This window comes from Phyllostomus discolor, chromosome 13 (assembly GCF_004126475.2).
Source record: "Phyllostomus discolor isolate MPI-MPIP mPhyDis1 chromosome 13, mPhyDis1.pri.v3, whole genome shotgun sequence".
NCBI classification, from domain to species: Eukaryota; Metazoa; Chordata; class Mammalia; order Chiroptera; family Phyllostomidae; genus Phyllostomus; species Phyllostomus discolor.
This window is the reverse complement of record NC_040915.2, coordinates 38,764,802-38,779,689: the sequence shown is the minus strand read 5'-3', so window position 1 is coordinate 38,779,689 and position 14,888 is coordinate 38,764,802. Positions and strand designations below refer to the sequence as shown.

The 14,888-nt window shown below is 60.7% G+C and overlaps 1 protein-coding gene across 1 annotated transcript in view; it reads right to left on the bottom strand.

The window, feature by feature from the left end:
- The window catches only part of TNRC18 (trinucleotide repeat containing 18), a 75,349-nt gene extending 62,283 nt beyond the window's left edge, over positions 1-13,066 (bottom strand). The window contains 2 exon segments of the mRNA XM_036014290.1: positions 10,360-10,792; positions 12,671-13,066. Coding sequence (XP_035870183.1) covers positions 10,360-10,546 — 187 coding nt within the window. The 5' untranslated portion in view covers positions 10,547-10,792; positions 12,671-13,066.
- Positions 13,067-14,888: the final 1,822 nt, after the last annotated feature.

Sequence of the window (14,888 nt, the reverse complement as noted above, 5' to 3'; positions counted from 1 at the left end):
GGGGGGGGGGGGGGGGGTCCAGGCCACAATGATATGCAAATTTGTCCTCCCCAGGGCCCGAGACGCCTGGATGCCAAAGCAATTAGAATTGCTTTAGAATTAGAGGATTTCCCCGTAGATTTGCTTTTCCCCACCAAGGAGACCTGGGCCTGGAGGAAGAGGCTGGGATGGAGGGTGGGCCTTCCAGGAACCCCAGCTTCCAGGCCCAGGAGGAGGCACCCGAGTGGGGAAGGCGGACACCTCCCAGGCACCGCCCTGAAGGAGAGGGGGTGACCCCAGAAGACGGGGCGCAGAGCCTCTGACCAGACGATTCCTTTCCCCAAAGCCAGAACCTCACGAGAATGGCAGCAACAGGGTTTAAAGAGGCGGGAAAACCCAAGGAGAGAGGGATGGGAGGAGACAACAGCCCTGCAGGCGGGAAAGCCGGGGCTGGGGGGGTGCCGCCTGGCAGGGCGGGGAGCCGTCCCCAACCGGGCATTCCTGAGTCGGCCCCTCTCAAGGCCAGGGTGCAGAGAGGGGCGGGGGGTGCGTGGAGGGCCCCCCACAAGCCTCGTCTCCCAGGGTTGGGGGGGACCCATAGAATCCAGGACCCGAGTGCCCAGTTCCAACGTCACTCAGCTCTGGGGAGAGGGGCGGGGCCAGGTGTCGGCTCCGCGCAGGCAGCGCCGGCCCGGCCGGGCAGCTCGGTGCACTGTGTCCCGGCTCAGACCCCAGAAGGCGGCGGGGCGGGTGGCCGGTCGGTCCCTGGGGGTGTGTTCAGTCCCTGGTCCGGGCTCGCGGGAGCCGCCACCCATCCACGCTTCTCGCCCGCATCCGTGCCCCCCCTCCTCTAGAATGAAGAAGTCTGTCCTCGCACGAGGATCACGAATACACCACCAGACAGACAGACACTGCCTGAAGGCAGGAGACAGGGCCCTGCCCGCAGGGGAGACTGAGTCAGGAAGGGAAGACCCAGGTGCAGGCAGCTCTGAGGGGCCGCAGGCCCCACCCCCGGACCGAGGGCCTTCGGCGGGTCAGCGCTTCTCTTCCCCGGAAAGAGACGGCAGCACAGGACCCACCGCCGGCCCCCGCGGGGCCTCCGCCAGGACAGACAAATGAGAAAGAAGAGATCGCGAGGGCGATAGGCAACGCAGGAGAGAGGAAAACTCCGGGGGGGAAAAAACAAACAAATCTTCAAAGTGACGAGAAAGAATATACGTGCAAGATAAGAACAGGGTGTTATTAAAACAGAGAATACGGTGGTGTTATCACAGAATTCTACATCTGAAACCCATCTCGTTTTATTAACCAACGTCACCCCAATAAACTCAACTTTTTTTAATTTGTCGAATGCTTTTATTTTTTAAAGATTTATTTATGTTTTTAAGATTTTATTTATTTATTTTTAGAGAGGGAAGGGAGGGAGAAAGAGAGAGAGAGAGAAACATCAATGTGTGGTTGCTGGGGGCCGTGGCCTGCAACCCAGGCATGTGCCCTGACTGGGAATCGAACCTGTGACACTTTGGTTCGCAGCCCGCACTCAATCCACTGAGCTATGCCATCCAGGGCTTAAATTCAAGTTTTTTTTAAAAAAGAAAGAAAATTGAGACGAGGCTGACAGTGACCAGAAGGGAGAGGGGAGGGGACTGTAGGGGAAAAGGGTGAAGGGTTTGCAGGAACAAGGATAAAGGACACGTGGACAACAAGGGAGGGTGGGAACAGGGGAGGGAGGTGGAGAGAGCTGGGGTGGTGGGGAGAGGTGGGGGGAAAGGCAGAAACCTGTGCTTGAACAATTAAAAAAACGTTAAAAGAAAAAAAAGAAAAGAAAAAGAAAGGTATCCAGAGTCTAAGAAACAGTTCCTGGAAACGGAGAACATGACGCCTGACTGGAGGCTGACCCTCGGGGCGGGGGGACACGCAGCGGAGGCCACCGGCTGGAAGCAGGGGACCCACCGGGAGCCACGCTATTGGTCCGGCAGAGCCCGCTGCCGGCGGTGCCGCAGGGAACAGCAAAGATGCTGGGAAGGGAACCAGGAAGCGCTCACAAAACGATCGGTAATTTCAAACACTGTTCAGACCGAAGACTTCACTCCCAGATCGGTCCGGTTTCCGGAGCACCCAAACATCCAACATCCAACAGGGCCTGGAGCGGGGCACGCCCACGTGAAATCTTTGTAACGCCCGTGATCAAAGTGTAACGACCGTGGTAACATCCACGAGGCTCACGCGGCGCCACGCAGGGCTCCAGGTGTGCACACTCTTACACACGCGTCAGTCCCCGTCCACACCATAAAAGGTAAGCCCTACTATTCACTTTACAAAAGAGGAAACCCAAGGACATGGGGTTGGGCCACACGTCCAAGGCCACCCGGCGGGTGCCGTGGAGCACGGAGGTGACTTTCAGAGCCCATGCCGGTCACCGGGACGCAGTCCCGGAAGGTTCTGAGCACTTGGAAAAAGTTAAAAGGAAAGTTCACCTCCAAAGATTCAAGATCCAGAATCAAAACACCAGCAACGCTCCTCAAACGTGACACTGGAACTTACACGATGGTGTTGCAATTACTTCAAAACAGCAAGGAAACATTATTTCCCAAATGCCAGCCAGGCGGGAGGGTAGAATCAAGGCGTTGTCAGGCAGAAAGCTACTGCAGGGTGTGCTCCACCAAGACAAAAAGCAAAGCAGGAGGAAGGGGAGCATGGAAATCAGGAAACGGATCTGAAACAGCAGGGTCACACGGTCACACGCCCAAGCGCCAAGCGAACCAGACGAGAGCAGGACGGTGGAAAACTCCAGGAAATGAATCTCCAGGAAAAGAAAGAGGAAGCTCATTCAATAGGTGTGACCGAATGAAAAGGTGTACCAAGAGATCAGAAGAGAGGACTTCTAAAAACTACAAGCCAATGAAAAAGAAAAAAAAAAAAGAGGCAACTACTAACTACAGGAAATAAAGACATAAACTTTATACCTCTTGGCCCAAATGTAAACAACATTCACAAAGCTAAAGCCATAAACGCAAAACTGGTTTAAACGGTGTTTCACCTATACTTGGAGGACAGAAGAAATGCACACGGAGGACATAACAGCATTTACCAAGTGCTCCTCGTATTTGATACTATTCTAAATGCTTTACCTTCACAACTATTTAACCCTCCCGACAATCTCAGGAAGGAGAGACCACTATTACCCCCATTTCACAGATGAGAAAACCAAGGTACAAACGGCAAAGAAACCTGCCCTCGGCCTCCCACTAGGGAAAGGGACAGCCATGATTTGGACTCAGTCAGTGCGAAACGGTCACCTCCCATAGAGGTCCGCCGGAAATACCAAAGCTGGAACATGGCCAGCAGCGGAAGCAGGTTCCTCTTTAGAAGCACGGACGGAAAAGCCGAAAGAAAGGGCCACGAGGATTCACAAAGGGGGAGTCCAGACGGGGAGACCCAAGGCAGGGAACTGCTGGTTTTCTTCAGAACTCTTGCAACGCTCCTTGACTTTCCTCTCTTCTTCCTCTTCTTTAAATCCCCACTTGAGGGCATGCGTATTGATCTCAGAGAGCAGGGAAGGGAGGGGGAGGCAGTGGGGGGGAGACACATCGGGGACCAAACCCGGAACCCGGCTCGTGCCCTGACCGAGAACCAAACCCTTGACCTTTCGGTTTACTGGACAACGCTCCAACCGACTGAGCAACGCCGGCCAAGGGCACGCTATCCGACTTCTTAAACGACGTGTGGCCTTCCCTCTCGAGTTCATATTAAGCATAAAGCAGAACTGAACGTTTTCAGTGGGTGGGTTTTACGGTATACAAAGCACCTCTTGATAAAGCTCACAACGATAAATGAGGGAAGACGTTTAAAAGTGCACACACCCTCAGATACCGCCACACACTCACCAACGTGAGCAGAGTTTAGAGCAACTGAGGACACAGCCCCTGGAGCGGGGCGGGGAGGGCGCACAGTGGGGCCACCACTGGTAAACTCACCGCCACACGAGACTTGCATCGGGAGGGAAGTGGGCCTGGGTGGCCGGAGAGGCCACTTCTGAGCTGCTCTCTCGACAGCCAACGCTGCCAACAGCCCCAGTCAGTGCCCCTCCACAGATGGGCGGCCACGCCCTGAGCAGCAGCAAGAAATCAACCAGGGGGCGACCCTCACAACCTTGTGTCCAGCGACAGGATGCCGTGTACAGGAAGCCCTCCCACAGGCAAATCCGTGGCAACAGAAATGATGGCGGGAGGGGGCGGTGACCAGAAAGCAAGCCGGGGAGCCCTCAGGGTGCTGGGGAGGCCCTGACCTTGAGCTGGCTTGTCGCACACGGGTGGGTGCGTTTCATGAAAATTCAATGAACCAAGCCCTGGCTGGCGTAGCTCAGTGGATCGAGTGCAGGCTGCAAACCAAAGTGTCACAGGTTCGATTCCCAGTCAGGGCACATGCCTGGGTTGCAGGCCACGGCCCCCAGCAACCGCACATTGATGTTTCTCTCTCTCTCTTTCTCCCTCCCTTTCCTCTCTAAAAATAAATAAATTTAAAAATCTTTAAAGAAATAGAAAAGAAAATTCAATGAACCAAACACGATTGAAGGCTTTTATGGTAGAACTGCTGCTGCTACACACACACACACACACACACACACACACACATGGACCCTGGAGTCTAGGATGCCCATGGACCTCAGGGACGGCTTCTGGGCGAAGGCGCAGCATCCCTGAGTCCAAAGTCAACGACCACTGCAGTGACAACGGTCCCTTCTGCTGTCACTTTTGCAGAGGGCTGCAACTGCGCCAGGCGCCGGCCTGCCCTCGCTCACTCCTACTTCGCAACAATCGAATGCATTCAGTGCCACTCGTGGGCCCATTTTACAGAGGAGCTCATCAAGGCTTTTAGAGAGCCGTCACACAGCCAGGAAGTGGAGGGGCCAGCTCTAAACCCCAGCACCCTGAGCTCAGCCTCCAGGCTGTCCTGTCTGGTCCGGACACTGCTGGGTGGGAGCCTCAGGGGGCTTACGAGAGCCCAGCACGGGCAGGGCTGTTCCTGAGCATGTGCGAAGTGGGTTTCTGGATTCGGGCGGGGGGTCCTTCGCTTCCGTGAGCTCAGGAAGGAATCCTGGGTGTGGGCACTGGGGGTGTCCGGGGCCTGTACAGGCGTGGGGAGCTTTGGTGCTTCCCACCTCATGGTCTGACTTCCCCCAAAGCCCGAGGCCAGGCCTCTGTGGGCAGTCAGTATGCTAAGGACCCGAGACTTGGAGGCCGAGACTGACCGCTGGCCAGGAGTCCCAGCAGCCCCTGGGGACTGCGTTGGCTGGCAGCGGCACCCACCGGGCCTCTCAAACACTGGGCTGGGAAGGACAGGCGTGCCCCAGCGATGGGGCTGGGGGCTGGGAGGAAGACAGGGCCACACACGATCAGACTGCAGAGGGGTCCGGGCCAGAAGCCAAGGGCATGCCGAGCTGGCCACATCCAAAGCAAGAACGCCCAGTCACGGCCCTCTCCCCAAATCCGGTCCTCTCCACTGCTCCCCAAGTAGCCCTTTCCAAAAACCCCGGTGTTGGTGTCGCTCCCCCTCTGCCCCTCCACATCTCTTAGCAGCCCAGCCCCCACAAAGCCCCACACACTGGCCACCTGCGGCCTCCCTTCCCGGTCATGTCACCGCCCCAAAGCCTCCCAAAGCCTCCGGGCCCCTGACCAGCACCCGCTTCCCGCCCCATCTGCCATCAGCCAGTCTCCAGCCAGAACCCTCACCAGAAACAACTTCAAACTCGGAACAAGTTTCAAATAGTACAACGGGCCCTGGCTGGCGTAGCTCAGTGGATTGAGCGCAGGCTGCGAACCAAAGCATCGCAGGTTTGATTCCCAGTCAGGGCACATGCCTGGGTTGCAGGCCATGGCCCCCAGCAACCACACATTGATGTTTCTCTCTCTCTCTCTCTTTCTCCCTCCCTTCCCTCTCTAAAAATAAATAAATAAAATCTTAAAAAAAAAAAAAAGAAAAAATACTACAACCAACGTCCAGGGGACCCTCCCCAGGTCCGGCCACCGTGAACCGCTCTCTGGCCCTGCGTGTCAGATGCTACTCTCGTCATCCGAAGTACCACTGTCCCCCACTTTCTCTCCTCCCGGGCCGGCCCTGAGCAAGCTTCGGACACCGAGACCCCCGCCCCCGAACACTCCAGGGCCCCCCCGCCCCGCCTGGGAGCAAGGGCGTCCTCTCACAGGAGCGTGTGACACGGTTATCGACTGCACGAGGCTTGATATCGGCGAGCGCCTATCAGCTGGGCCGCAGTCCGTATTCCGATCTCGCCCACTGCCCCGCCGATACCCTCCAGGGCCATTTCCCCCGTGACCCGAGATCCAATCGAGGGCCTTCCACTGCCTTTTGCTGCCCCGTTGTGTGTGTGTGCGTGTGTGCATGCACATGTGTGTGCGTGCGTGTGTCTGGTAACCAGGAACAACTCCGGGCCTTCCTGCACTCCTGCATGCCACTGGCATTCTTTAAGAGCCCAGACCAGTTCTGTACGACAGAGGCCCCCCGCCTTTTTGGCACCAGGGACCAGTCCTGTGGAGGAGAATTCTTCCACAGAAGGAAGGAAGTGGGGCCTGGGGGGGGGGCAGGGGAGATTTGGGGTGATTTAAGCGCGTCTCGTTCAAGCTCACTCCCTGCTGCAAGGCCTGGTTCCCAACAGGCCCTGCCGGGCACCCCAGCCCTGGTACCCCGTGGCCTGGGGGCTGGGCACCCTGCTGTAAAACGCCCCTTCCCCTGAGTCACTCCCTCCGTGTAGGACCCTCCACTGCCTCCGCTGCCTTCTCCTGCCTCACAGCTTGACATTCCAAGACCTCATCACAGGCCCCAACCTCCCCCCCTCCCCCACCCCAGCACACCTCCCCGCCACGCCAGCCCAGCCGTTCTCAGGCTCACCGCCCCTCGCCGCTGCGGCAAACACAGGCCCTCGGCATGGCATGCCGCGGCCCCCAAGGCCTGCATCTCCACTCAAAATGACTTCCTTCCCTTGTCCGTGTTTCCTGCCCGCCCCACACTGGGGCTTGAGCTCCAGCGAAGGAAGGCGAAGATTCCTCCTGTCTGTCTGGTCCCTGCTGGACCCCCGGGGCCAGAGCCGCGCCTGGCTCGCAGGACGCACTTGGAGATCGTTGGCTGGGGGAGGGAACAAGCCCGGAGAGAAAGTGCAGAAGCACCAGGAGGCTCAGGCAGCCGGGGGGGGGGGGGGGGGGGGGGGGGCCTCCCAGATTCCAGCACCGCCCCCAGGCCAGAGGAGGAAGCACCCAGCACATCTGCCGTATCTCTGGGATCGCCGCGCCAGCCGGCGCACCGACTAACCTTCCCAAACCCATCCCAGCAGGCTGCGGGGCCGGGTCCCACAGATGGGGCCGACGGGCTCGGGCTCGGAGAAAACGGCGGCCCCCTATTGTCCACGGGCCAGTCAAAGGGCAAGGCCTCCCACCCTGCTCCTCGGTTCCCACCCCCCTCCATCCGCCCCATGGGGGGGCGGCCCAGAGCGTGAGGGCAGGGGCGGTGGGTGCCCAAACACAGAATTCCGGGAACAGCTCTTTCCCTGCCGCTGGGGACTGGCCCCAGCCTCCCGGCCCGAAAGCAGAGAGGCAAGCCTAACAGGTCGTTGCCACTTGTCCGTTGTCACGTCGCCTGCGAACATGTAGGGACCACAAACACAACCACACACACTGAAGGTTACGGGAAAGGTGAGCACCACCCTTGACCCCGAATCCCAGTTACTCTTGATTTCTCCCAGCTTCTGCGGAGACCACAGCCAAGGTCCCTGGCCTGGACCCCTGAAGCAGAAGGCGGCTCCCCCCAAGAACCTCGCTCACAGGGACCTTCCTCTCCATACCTGCCCGGAAGGGGGGCCAGCACCCGGGGCAGCTGGGGGCCCCCTCACACTGTGTGCCCCACCCCAGGCAGCTCCCTCTGCCTAGGACTCTCCTCCCAGCACTAGGACCCCACCCACGCAGGAGTCGGGAGTGGATTGTTGTCTGAGACGACAGGGGTAGCCTCTGCCTTGCTGTGGGGCTCGGGGGCAAATGGCTTGGCCTCTCTGGGCTTCCCGGGGCAAAAATAAACAAAGATGGGACTGATAAAGCTGGCCCGACCTAAGAAGCTGACAGCCAAGAAGGCGAGGGTGTTGAAAGGGAAAATTTAACACCTGCACCCCATAAAATGAGGGGGAGGGAAGCTGAGCAGAGGAATTTGTAAACCCGGCCCCACCCAAAGAGGGGGGAGCGGCTCCCCAGCTCAGGGGATTAGCACAGGACTCCGTTCTGAGAGTTGGCCTGGGGTCCGAGGTCTCCGTGAGGCCACTCCACGTGGGGGCAGCAGGCCTCCCGTCTTTCCCTCCCCGGCGAGTCCGGCTCCGGGAGTGGCTCCGGGCCTTCCCTTCCCGGGCCGCGATTACTAAACCGCCTGCTGTTTCCTCCGTGACCTCAGCAGCCGAGCACGCAGAAGGCGGGCAGCGCCCGACGCGGAGGCGCGAGACAGGCCCCCGCGGCCGCCTCCCACCGGTCCCCGGTCCCGCCCGCCGGCCCCAGGTCGCTTCCCCTCTCCCGCCTCAGCCTCCCCATCCACCTAATGGGCGCCGGGCCGTCAGGCCGCCGCGGTTAGGCCGGGCGCCACGGGAGCAGTGGCTGTTTTCACTGCTTCGGGTGAAGGCGCTCGGCCTGTGCGCGCCGCAGCCAGACCTGAGACTCGGAGGCCGCAGCGCCCTCTCTAACCCTGACTTTCGGAAGGCGGGCGAGGGCCCTGCGGGCGGGGAAGCCTCGGGTCAGGTTCCCGGGCCGCGGACCCCGGAGGAGCTCGAACGACACGCAAAAATTACTGCCGCCTCTGCCGGCGCCCAAAAGGGGACGGCTCCGGCGGCCTTTTGTACCCCAGGGCCCACCCCCAACCCATCCTCCCGGGGGTCCCTTCCGTTGCCCTCTTCGCGGCCCCCCCGGGGCGGAATGCAGCCCCCCACTCTCGGAGGACACTCTCCCCCGGACTGCGACCTGGTCCTTGCACCCCGCCGGCTGGGATCTCCGCGCTCCGGGCCCCCGCGCCGCCCCTCCCCCGCCCGGCGCCTCACAAAGGTCCTTTGTCCCACCGAGTCTCGGGACTCCGGTTCCTGAAAAGTTACAGGAGAAAACCCGAAGAGATAGGCAAAAACGGCGAGCCCGGCGGAGCGGCAGGGTCGGTGGGGCAGGGCCCAGGCGGCGCAGCGGCCCAAGGTGTCCCCTCCAAGACCCCAAGGCTGGGCAGAGCGTCGGGGGCTCCCCGAGAAACCACAAACGCCCTAAACTACATTTCGGAGTAGGAGAGGTGAATTCTCCAAAAGTCGAAGTGCGGGACACCGGACACAGAGGGCGGAGGCAGCCGGGAGGAGGGACCGGGTCTGGTGCAGAGGTCGGCAGCCGGTCTGCAGGGGCCCGCAATGGCCTTCCCACCGCGCCGGACCCGAGCGGCCGCGGCCGCCGGGACAACCTTCCCCTCCCTCCCCGGCGCCGTCCTCGCGGAGCCTGGGCAGCCCCTCTCGGGAAATGGCGACGGCGGCCGAGCCTGGCCGGCCACCTCCTCCTACGGCTAATGTCCGACTCAAGATTCTCCCTCCGCCGCTCCAGCCTGGCCCGATCCGCTCCCGCACCGCTTCCTTCCCTCAGCTTCGGGGTGGCAGCGGCCCAGTTTCTGCGTGCCCGCCGCGCTCGCGCGTGCTCTCCCGCCGGAGTACCAGGGGCCCCCGGGGCCGGAGTCGCTGCTCTCCTACCAGGGTGTGGGTCCCAAGACTGCCGTTCTCCTTCTGGAGGGGTCTCCCGAGGACCGCCGCCCACCCGCCGCAGGCCAAGATCCCAGGGCTGCGTCTCCCGTCCTCCCCGAACACTCGGGCGCTCCCGGCTGGCCGGAGACCCCGCACAACGCAAGTGGAAGACCTAGAAACGGAACCCGGGGCCCACGGGCGCCGGCAAGGGCGTTTGCCAAGAAATAGATTCGCGCTCTGGGAACAGATGTCTCAAAGGGTGTGGGGCTGGTTTGTGCTTTTCTCGCCCAGATTTTTGAAAACTCCAGCCCAGCCTCAGCCGCAGGGATTCGGGAATTGGGCTCGTCCCCGGTGACTGCAATTGCGGCGGAGAAATGCTCCTTGGGAGAACCCGGCGCGCCGGAGGAGGCAGCGGAGCCTACCTCCACCCCTACACCCGTGCCTCGGGGATTGCCTCGCCCCAGTTCCAGGGTCTCCCCACCTCGGAAGCTGCACCCCCATGAATCCGCCGGGAGAGAGGATAGTGCCGCACCCCCGTCGCAAACGCCGAGAACAGGCCCAACAGTACCTCCCTGGCATCCCTTCCCCGGATCCCGGGGGGACAAGCGGGGGCGACCACCGCGCAGGGCACTTACCCGGGTGCGGGTGGAGATTGAGACCGGCCATGTACTTCCCGGGCGGCAGCGGGCCCGGCAAGCCCGAAGCGGGCAAGCGTCCTGCCGTGGCCGCGCCCACGCGGTGGCTGTCCATCGCCAAGCCGGACAGCAGCGGCGGCGGGGGGCCGTGCACGGACCGCGGAGGCCCGAAGTCTCGGCCATCCATCCTCCGCGGGAGTGCCACGGCCAGCCCCCCACCCGGCCCGCGGGCCTCGCTCAGCAGAACCTAAAAGTTCGGCCTCGGCGTAGTCCCAGAGTCTTCGGGCGGCGGGCGCTCCGCGGCGTGCATGGCGGCGGCGGCCAGCGGGGCTTGCGCTGGGCGGCGGGCCCGCGGCCCGGAGCGCACAGGCTGCGGGCGGTGGGGCTCCTCCGGGCGGCCAGGCGGAGCTGCGCGAGGCGGCGCACTCGGCGTCTTGCGAGGGAGAGGAGACGGGCCGCGGAAGAAACCGAAGGGAGAAAAGAAAAAAGGGGAAGAAAAAAAAATAAACAAGTTTCAGAAAGTCGTTTTGCCGTTCGGGGTCGGGAGCTGCAGATCTGGTGGCCAAAAATAAAATCGGGAGTAGCCCCTTTTCCAGAAAACGCAAAAATCCATACTCCTTCCACGGGCGGCTTCGGGCTCCCGGGGCCGCGACTCGGAAAGAGGCCGGCGGCGCGCTGCGCCCCAGCCCGCCTCTGCCTCGGCGCTTCACCGGGCCTCCGGAAACTGGGGAAGGCCCCTCGCAGGCGCCCGGACCGCGCAAATACAAACCTCCGAAGAGTGTTTGATTCCTGGGCGTCACACGCTCCGGGATTTCAAACCGTGAAACCTCTCCAAGAGCAGTTCGTGTCACTATCTGATCGGGAAAGTTTAATATTTAACCTTCGGGGGCCCTCGCCTTCCTTTTTTTTTAGTTTAGTTTCCCTCAGTTCGTCCCGAGGCGCCGAACTCGTAGGTTTTTCGGGAGAGAGGGTGCAAAGCGGGTTTATTATTTTTAAAGAGCTTCGCCGCCCCCCTCGGGCCACTGTGAGTCGCAAAGTCTGAGTCCGAGGACCCGAGACGTGGCATTCTCGCCTGAGGACTGAAAAGAATCCTTCCAAACAAGCTTTGGTTTCATTTTCCAACGCCCTGGCCTGGGAATCCTGAGGCCCGAAGACGTGGCCTGGAGCCGGGGTTTTGGGGGGCGTCAGAGGACGGAAGGGGCTCAAGAGTCTCGCTCCTACCCTAGCTTCCCCCAACCCCAAAATAACCTACAAAGAAAACCTTCGCACCGAGGGGCGCCTCCCCCAGCGTTGGGTAAATCCCTCTGTAGTTCCAGTTTAAAGCTGTTTGTTTAAAAGATTTGTCGGTTGCCGATTCCCCCGGGGGGCGGGAGGGGGGGGTCTTGGAGCCAACCGGGTCCTCGCTCTCAGTCTGCCCGCAGCGGCTTGGATTCCCGATTCCGGGAGGCCGGGGCACTACTAGAGCCGCGGATCACGCCAAAGCCACCGACTCCCGGGTGCCCGCCCAACGCCCCGCGCAGCGAGCTGCTGACCCCTTGGCCACCGCTCCCACCCCACCCCACCCCCCGGCTTCCCCCTCCAGCCTTCTTCCACAACTTTGCTTAAGGTGATCATTTGAACCCGGTTTTGGTTACAACCACCCCCTTATTCCCTTCCTCCCTCCTTCGCTCTCTCCCATCAGGCTCTGGTTACCAGATCCGCGTTTACTTTGGAAAAATCTAAGATCGCCACATCCTAGGATACATGTCTTACGGCGATGAGCTTCCCGTGATTTTTTAAAAAAAAATATCCTTGTGTATCTTTCTTTTAAAAGCCAGCACTTCAGGGCATGCCCCACTTTGGGGAAGTCGAGGCGGAGCCCCCCGGAACACCCGCGCGCTGGCAGAGAAGCTGCTCGGCCATCTGCGAGCTGCGCTGCGTTCTCCCCACTTTCTCCCCCTCTTAAATATAGTTAAAATGGCTGAATTCCGGCTTTTAATTAAAAACAGCCCATAATCGAAAACGTCTCGGCGTTCGGGCTCCCCCGCCGCCTACAGGGAACCGTGAAAGAACCGATGCCCCGGGGCCGGGCTGGGCGGGCTGGAGCAGGGCTGCGGGCTCAAGTGAGAGCCGGAGGAAGAGCGGCTCTCCCTCGCCCCTCCCTGCGCTCCCCCGCCTCACCGACCCTGGTCCCCGATGCCACTCTCGAGGACAGGAAAGCTGCAGGGATCCCCCGGCACACCCCGAGGGTGAGGTGGGGTGGAGGACCCGCTGGAGAAGTTTGGAGACCATCGCGCCCGGCCAGGGACGGGCGGGCGACCCGGCGGCGTACCTGGCGCAGCGGGGCTCCTGGCTCTGGACTCTGGCGACGGCGACTCCGGTGGCGGCCCCGGCTCCCGGCGCGGCTACGCGCCCGTGCTGCCCGCCATCCCGCGGCCGCTGCGCCCCTCCGCCACCCGCAGCCTCCTCACACTTTTTGCCCGCCTTTCCTTTTTTTGGTTGAAAACCGCTCCCCGGGCCGAGCGCTCGGCGCGCCAACTCCTCCGCCCTCCCGCGGCCCGGCTCCCGCAGCCCCCGGAAAAGCCAGCTTTCCTCCCGCCGAGCTCCCCGCTTTTTAATAAAATCCAGGTAGCGCCGGTTTAAAGAATCCCAAATCTCCATATACAGCCCGGGATTGGAAAAGGTACATTACACAACCCCCCTTTCAAGTTCCTCTCACTGGATCTAAAAAAAAAAAAAAAAAAAAAGCCAGCGGGGGGGAGGGGTGGCTGGGGGAGGGGAGCACTCTTCGCGGAAGAAACACGCATTGTTCCCCCGGGCCCGCCTCTCCCCCCCAGGCCGGCCCCCGGCCGCCACCCATTGGTCGCGCGCGCCGCCAGTCACGCGCATGTAAACACCTTGGCCCTCAGCCATTCCTATAAAACCAATTACGGACCAAAGGGCTCCAGCAGTTTCCAGGCTCCCCTCGGCGGGGCTGAATGATCAAAACTGGTGGTGAGAATTTTTCCGGGCCGTTTCTAGGCAGCCCTCCCCCTCCACCAGCTCGGACAACGCCCCCCCTTCCTCCTCCTCCTCCTCCTGCTTTTTCCTCCCCCCTCCCCCAGTGTCTGGGCTTAGTGATCAAAATAGAGGAAGATGGTTGTCGCCGCAATCCTGGGCTTTGCAAGGCGCGGTTTAATGGGCCGCCTGTCAGCTTCCTGCTTGCAGGAGGAGGTGACAAGCCCAGCGAGCCGGGAAGGGCCTGGGGCTCGGCCGGCTGCACCCCGCGCTTGGGCCGGGGCCCCCCACCTCCCCTGGGGCGCGCCTTCCAGAACGCGCGTTGGCGACGCCAAAACGGACTAGGGCTGCCTTTCCCTCCCTCCCCCCCCCTTTTTAAAACAAAGCAGCGATTCATTCCGGGTCCCCCAGCAGCGCGGTTAGGTAGGATGGGCTGGCGAGAAGGCCGTTTTCCTAGCCCCGGCTTGCGGGTCCCTCCCAGAAATGCGGTGTCAGATGGTTACTGATTAATATTTTGGAGAGGCCGCGGCGGCCGGCAGCGGGTGAGTCTCTAATCTTCTAAAAGGGGTTCCTATAGAAACGCGAGCCGGGGAGCGCTACCCCCACGGCCCCAGCTAGGGCTGCGGCTCTTTGCACCGCGCGCCCCTCCCCAAAGTCTCTCTGCGTGGGCACTCCCCACCCCTTCCCTTCCCCCCCACAAAAAAAAATCAGAGCAGAAAAAAGGATTGGATCGGCTGAGCGCGAACTAACTCCCTCTCGATTCTGACATTTCAGCCTATTAGCATTTCTCCACGGGGCTTTCTGAAACCTATTAAAGTGTAATATTAAAAACCTCTTGGCTGGGGGCCTCTCTCGCCTTCCATCCGCCGCGCCCCCTCCAGGGAGGGCGAGACCGGGAGAAAAAAAAAAAATCTGTTGAGCTCAGAGACAGCAGCAGCCAAGCCCAAAAAGTGCTTGGCTGGCCGCGGTGGCCGGAGGGGGAGGGGAGCCTCAATCCCCCAGACTTTGTACTTTTATTTTGCGCTTTCAGCAAAATCCTTTCTGGGTTGAGTCGCCGGGAGCTGCCCGCGGCAACCTACTTGGCTGCGGGCGCTAGGAGAGAGGACGCGGTCGTAGGGGCCGCCCAGGGGGACCCTGCACCCTCTCCGCAGCTTGGCAGGGACCCATGCCCAGCTAGGCATTACGTACCCTGAAAAGGAAGCTTGGAAGGGATAGAAATCCTTGCCGATCCTGCCTCGGAGAGCCACCGTGGTGATTGGATTTTAATTAAAACAAGAGGAGCCCGGTCTTGAGCCCCCGCGCTGCGGACTCAGCGTTTTCACACAGCTCTCATAATTTTTTTAAAATCCATTTTTAAGGCGACTTTTCTGGAGGGGGGTAAAATAAGCTAGTTAGCGCCCGTTTGTTCTATTTAAACCATTTTTAGCAAAAAAAAAAAAAAAAGAGGGGTTACGGTTTGAGAGCAAACTGGGGTGTCTAATTTAATTCCAGTATAAATTTGAGGGGAGAAAAAAAAAAGTTCAGCCTCCTGAGGACAGTTTCAAGTTGCCCTT